The 6,585-nt window shown below is 46.2% G+C and overlaps 1 protein-coding gene across 1 annotated transcript; it reads left to right on the forward strand.

Moving 5' to 3' along the window:
- The first annotated feature begins 1,622 nt into the window (after positions 1–1,622).
- On the forward strand, positions 1,623–4,883 carry GGS22DRAFT_169576 (Sodium/hydrogen exchanger family-domain-containing protein). The gene is made up of 6 exons (XM_047962337.1): positions 1,623–2,195; positions 2,286–2,383; positions 2,532–3,217; positions 3,358–3,427; positions 3,599–3,913; positions 3,985–4,883. The coding sequence occupies exons 1-6, from the start codon at positions 2,078–2,080 to the stop codon at positions 4,438–4,440; spliced, it is 1,743 nt and encodes a 580-aa protein (XP_047816320.1). The 5' UTR covers positions 1,623–2,077; the 3' UTR covers positions 4,441–4,883.
- The last annotated feature ends 1,702 nt before the right edge of the window (positions 4,884–6,585 follow it).

Raw genomic sequence — 6,585 nt, forward strand, 5'->3', positions numbered from 1 at the left:
AAGCGCAAGATGGATGCTGATGCACAAAAATACTATGCCGTGAGAGCTGGAGTAAATCCGGGAGTGTATTTAACTTGGGCGGAATGCCAGGAACAGACTGCCGGATTCAGAGGTGCTTCATGTACGTGATCCGACTATGTGTTGCGCGTTAACCAACCACTAACGACTACTCCATAGACAAGTCCTTCCTAAGCCGAGAGGATGCCGAAGCATACGTTGCCGGAAAGAAGACATCGGCTACGGCCCCAGGCGAAGAGAGATTCTATGCGGTAGCCATCGGCAGAGAACCCGGAGTCTATACCGATTGGGATACGGCATCCCTAGCAATCAAGGGATGGAAGGGACCAAAATACAAGAGATTCGACACACGAGAGGACGCGATAGAATACATACGAACCCACGGAAATGAAGCTGCCCAGGAAGCTTTGCTGAAAGAGGGAGTCGAACCACCTACCAAGAAGAAGAAATCGACAGGAAAGGAGGCACTCGTTGTTGAAGACGAGGCAGATGTCGTACACGTCTATACAGATGGCAGTAGTATCGGCAACGGCCGCGTTGGTGCTATTGCAGGAGTTGGGGTATATTTTGGGCCGAATGATGAAAGGTAATTGCCATTACATTGGTTCAAAATATGTAGTATTAACTAAATGCCACAGGAATATTTCAGAACGCCTAGAGGGCGAGGTACAGACAAACCAACGGGCAGAGCTGACCGCCATCCTCCGTGCCTTAGAAAGCATACCGGTGAGCGAGAAGATGCGTATCTTCTCGGACAGCAAGTACTCGATCAGCTGCGTGACCGAATGGTACGTCAACTGGCAGAAGAACGGTTGGAAAACGAAGGATGGGTACGTGAAAAACAAGGATCTTGTCGAGGCCGTCCGAGCTAAGATCGATGAGCGCACCGAAGCCGGAACGAAGACCTACTTTCAATGGGTGAAGGGTCACGCAACCGACGCCGGAAATGTGGCGGCGGACGAACTCGCTGTTAAGGGTGCAAAACGGGTAATCTGAAAATATTGGTCAATACGACTTAGGTTGCGTGTCAGATATCGACTACACGAACTGTGAAGTGTGGATAGGTTAACGAAGATTATGCTAGATATTGATGAATGATACCATCTCAGAGACAGTCAGTCTCTCCTCTCCAGTTACATTTCGATATCGGTTAGTTTTTTGGTAAATATATTGGAATATTGTACCGCCTCTTATTACCACCTACACAGGGAAGCTAACTAGTGCTGGATACTGATACCATCAGGCTTGGTGCCCAATTTGCTATGCCGTGCAACCTTAGGTCACAATAAGTCTAGCACTATATATGTATGTGTATATCGATTCATACTTATACGATAGGATCTGTGAGGCGTTTAATACTTAGTCGAAGCTTGATCATGATTGGTGTTGACCATAACTATCACGGTTTGAGAGCCATCAATGACTCAGTATGACTAGGATATACATCTTGCAGATATTCGATATACCTGATTGGCAGGTGCCAGGTTGGGCGGTGTAACGAATACAAAGCCGCTTACCCATCAAGACTAGCCTCCGATCAATAAAAGTGGGACACCGATATCTTTATTTCTATTCGGTATCACTTTCATTTTTTTCTCTTTGCGTCACCCACCGATCGATCAATCAATGATCCTTCATCTTTATTTTTTTGTATACTTATCCGACCTATCGTAACTTTTTTTACTACACTAGGCTGTCACAGACTCTAGTACTTTGTGATCAAATCATCGGATTCGATTATTTGACTGCAGCAATAGACGAGAGCCTAGAGGAGAGAGAGAAAGAGGAAAAAAGCAAAAGCAGAGCAAAGCGATACCGCCGTTTAAGAAGAGTATCTACTTGGTACCGCTTCACCAAACGTCGTAGGACGACTGTCTCGTTTAATCAAAGTGGCTGGTCTATCAGCGCCCACTACAACTTCATCAAGACCAAATGATTCAATAACATTCATTTCACCAGCATATTTCTGCTTCATTTCCTTGAGAAGTTCCAAGGACGACTCGGGTGTTACTTGAAATTTTGTTGAGTCTTGGTCTTGGCCTTGGCCTTCTAGCCAAAGATGCCGACTCTTGCTGTTAACAACTTTAATATTGTTGTTAGTGTTCTTGGTGGATGGATCTCACTTTTTGGTCTTGTGTCTTATCTGCTGAAGGAGAACTTTTACCTCTCCGAGGCTCGTATGTCTGACTTTCTTGTAAACCCTAAGCCCTTGTCTATATCATCTTCCCTTACACTACTCCATACGTAGGGCTGACAAGCCTGCCTAGTCATATCCCTTTTGGCCGGCCTTACTTTCTCGCCCCACGCTGCCAACTTCGTCCGGCCTTTGGAGTATGCAGGCTCGGAAGAAAACTTAAATGCGATCGTAAGCAGCACTCGAAGATTCCCGCCTGTTGAGAATCCTCTCAAGGACCCCCTTTCGAAATTTTGACCTGATGGGCGCCACATATAAATCTTGCCATCCAAGGTGGTCTTCGTAATCCAAATCCTCAATACTGATAATTTTGTTACAGACGCTATATTTTACTCGCCTTGTTCTCGGAGTTCAACTTGTCCTCGCAGGGGTTCAGTTACCAAGTCGCTATCTAAGAACAGAATGGAAGCCTCTAGCCTTACTTCTAGGGCCGATTATGACGGCGATGTGGTTGATGACGAGTCTTCTCGTCTGGGCCCTGATACCACATCTACCTTTCCTCCATGCTCTTGTGGTTGGAGCTTGCGTTACGCCAACTGACCCGGTCCTGTCAAACGTCATCGTGAAGGGAAGATTCGCTGATCACAACGTGCCTAAGGATCTTCAAACGATCATCATCGCGGAATCGGGTGCCAACGACGGACTCGGTTATCCTTTCTTATTCCTCGCTCTATATCTCATCAAATACATTGGCGATGGTGGTGTCAATGAGCCAGGGGGTGCTGGTCTTGCTATAGGCTTATGGTTTGGAGAGACCTGGGGCTATACCATCATCCTCAGCGTTATATATGGCGCTGTTGTGGGCTGGATTGCCAAGGAGCTACTCCATTACTGCGAGGAACATAAATTCGTCGACCGTGAAAGCTTTCTTGTTTTTGCGTTCTCTCTCGCCCTCCTCATCACAGGCACATGTGGCATGATCGGCAGTGATGACATTTTAGCTTGCTTTATCGCTGGGAATGTCTTCACTTGGGATGACTGGTTCCGCTTGGCAACAGTCGATGAGGTTCGTGTCACCTATATGCGCAGGATGACTAAACCTTTCTTGCTAACTATGACTTAGTATGCGCCCGATAATAACTTTCAAGATGTTTTCCTGATTTCGACTCGAGTCGTCTGCTAATCGTTGTACCTTATTTCTTTAGTTCACTTCAACCAACCATCGATATGCTCCTCAACGTAGCTATATTCATGTGGTATGGCGCTGTCTGTCCAGTATGTATATTTTCGAATTGTCTACCGCCCTTACCTACCCTCGAAAACAGCTTCGATATCTCTCGTAAGACGAAGGAAAACAAGTTTATGATTATCTATGAGATCTATCTCACCTCTTGACGGATACCCTAAATTTCCATGAATCATAAGAGTCTAACGTGTTTAACATAGTGGCATAGTTTTATCGCAAATGACGTCATCCCAATATACCGGCTGATTCCCTTGGGAATATTGATACTGCTACTTAGGCGTCTTCCATTCATCTTGATGTCTTATAAGAAAATTACACAGATAGACGGGCTACGACAAGCTATTTTTATGGGTTTCTTCGGACCAATTGGCTGTTCGGCTATCTTCTACTTATACGTAACGCTGGAATTTATCACTATGTTGAATCCCGATCAAGGAGATACGCCAAGGTGGGATGTGGCTCGTCTTCAGGAAGACGTATCGGTTGTAGTCTGGTTCATGGTAATTTGCAGCGTCGTAAGCTATCCCCACTTCTCACGAGCGTGTTACGAATACTCTCAATATACATGTACTCATCATTTGAAAAGGTTGTCCACGGGCTTAGTATACCCTTGGGCAAATTCGGGATCTACCTTCCTCGAACAATTTCGAGGACCTTATCATCGCCTGAGGATCTGATATCCTTCCAGGTAGGTGGGCGAGTAATACCCCGAAGTCGCTCCAGGGACGAGACAGCCGCCAACACCCCTACCGAATCTCGCTCCGTATCACTACGGCCCGTTTATCGCATCGGTGGTTCAATAATTCCAGAGCACCCATCTGCGACTAGGCCTTCTCCTGCGCACTTGTCGGGCGCTAGTGATATAATCGGTCCCCGAGATAATCTCGATGGGGGTTCTAAGTCTACATCTACAAAGGTAGAGTCAGAATCGCAATGGAACATGTCGTCGCCGATCCTACCTAACCGAATGATTCGCTTTCCCGATGAAGCGCCATCCAGTGATAAAGAGTCGAGAGAGCTCAAGGGGGACGTCGCTTGTTGATTGTGGATGATTTATCATTCTACGTCAAACGACATGGTGATCATTTTTAACTTCCGGTGCTAGTCCGTTGATGTGGATTCCAAAGTCAATACCAGAAGGTCAAAATAGTCATTGACTATATTCTGTTTGCCAAGGGAACAATAAGCAGGGTGACATTTGGACAAGAGTGTCATAATTGTGGGAAACAGTCCAATCGTTTTATTTTCTCTTCTTTTCCATCTACTACCTTAATCAAGTCAAGAAGCTTAGCAGTTTCCATTTTGGTGGTTTTAGGGCCTCTTACCATTTCACTACTATTAGCTTAGCAAATTATTTGCTTTATATCTACCAAGTAGTTTATTAGTAGTTATCTCAAATACCGGTTCCTACTTTTAATTCGTGAATTTCGGACTCCGGTTATGTCAACTACAACATCAGACGGACGTCCGGCTTTGACGGTTACAGTAATCCTGTCACCGGCTTACTCAAGCCAAACTGCCCGAATCGGTGCAAACATATGCTATCAGCTGACAAGCTTCGACCCCCAGAGTAACCGTTTCTGCGGTGTAATTGGGTGCCTTGGCGATAGCTTTGCCTAGCCTTGTCAGCAAAAGACCCTGAATTTACTCGGGGAATGGGATTGTTTGTATGTTCTCGGTCCTGGGAGTTGACGACCGGGCCGGCTGCCTGGGGATGGAGGCATATCGCAACTCCGCACGACCCCCGCGCCCGTACGCCTGGACGTTTCGAAAGGATTGGCTCTGCATATGCCCACCACCATCTTGCTTGATATGTTCTAGGGTGCCAGGGGTGTTACATTGCCTAAATAAAAATTCCGGCCAGAAGAGTCCCGCATTATCTAATAACGGATGTACTCTCTTTGATTAAAACTGCTTTTTTGCCATTTTTGCATGTACGCTGTACTTTCGCTGTTTGTCCGGTGGCTCATGGTAGCGAGAGTGGACGGGGAAATAAATCTGTACGGAGTAAAAAGCTCGAGGGAATGGCCAGGACCATGTGCTGGTGTACTATCTAGCCTAGGCGCCTGCGATGACGATTTCGCAATACATGGACCACAATCCACAATCCATAATCTATCACATTAATGATAGAGTTGTTCTAGAGATGACAGAGAAGGTGCTTATTCTCGGTGCAACCCACCACTAGGACCGTAGGGCAGGAGATAAACGGGGTTTTGCTATCGGATTTGACCCTTATGGTTCGTTGTGGATGCAATTGGAAGCATGCGGTTGGCTGAAAAGAGAGACACGTATTTGTGGAAGCGGCCACGGCTTACTTCGACAAAGCCGTTCCTGGCATGTCGTCGGCGGAACAGACAGCCAGCACGCACGACCTTCCAGAGAAAGATAGGTTAAAGTTGCATAGGTTATAGCGCGTGGGGAACAGGTAGTAGGTGGGAAGTAGTCATCGTCAGCCCCGTCCGTTAAGAAAGTACGGTTGTATGCAAGGCGTGTTGCAAGCTAGAGAGGACCCTGAGCGAGCTTAGTTCGACCCAAGGACCAGTCAAAGTTTAGACTGGTCGTACAGAGAAACAGGAATGACCCTGAACCGTGCAGCCCTAATTCAATTGATACAGTAAAGATGATGTGTGTTGATGTGTTCCAAGTTGATGTGTGTTTTGATATACCTAGTACCTCTATAGCACCTAGCGTCAGACGTCAAGAGGATTAGAGGACCATAGCAGAACGTGCCAGAATGCCGAACGTGCTGAACGTCGATTGATATCCGTTGTTATGTATTTGACATCCAATACCACCCAAGTATAATCGACAGGCCAATTCCTGCTGGCAATACCTGCCATGTAAGCGGTGTGTCGGGCTTACAAGAGACACGAGACATTGGCGTTAGATAGACTACGTAGTACATACATACCTACCAGTTACCTCCAGGGCTACATACCTATGACCTAGGTGGTCAGCATTGATGACATCCCCCGATGACCGGCCTCGACAATTGTGAATTATTCAGGCTGAGGAATCGAGAAATCGGAATTGCTCAAATTTTCTAAGAGGCGCAATTCTCAATGTTCAATGTTTCTCAAAAGGGGTAAACACCATTATGGTACGGGAAATGATACAAATTTGAAGTGATTTAGTAGTTTAGGTACCTTAGGTTAGTCAGGTTTATGTGGGTTAGACTCAAGGT

This window comes from Annulohypoxylon maeteangense (assembly GCF_022496945.1).
Source record: "Annulohypoxylon maeteangense strain CBS 123835 unplaced genomic scaffold GGS22scaffold_15, whole genome shotgun sequence".
In the NCBI taxonomy this organism is placed as follows: domain Eukaryota; kingdom Fungi; phylum Ascomycota; class Sordariomycetes; order Xylariales; family Hypoxylaceae; genus Annulohypoxylon; species Annulohypoxylon maeteangense.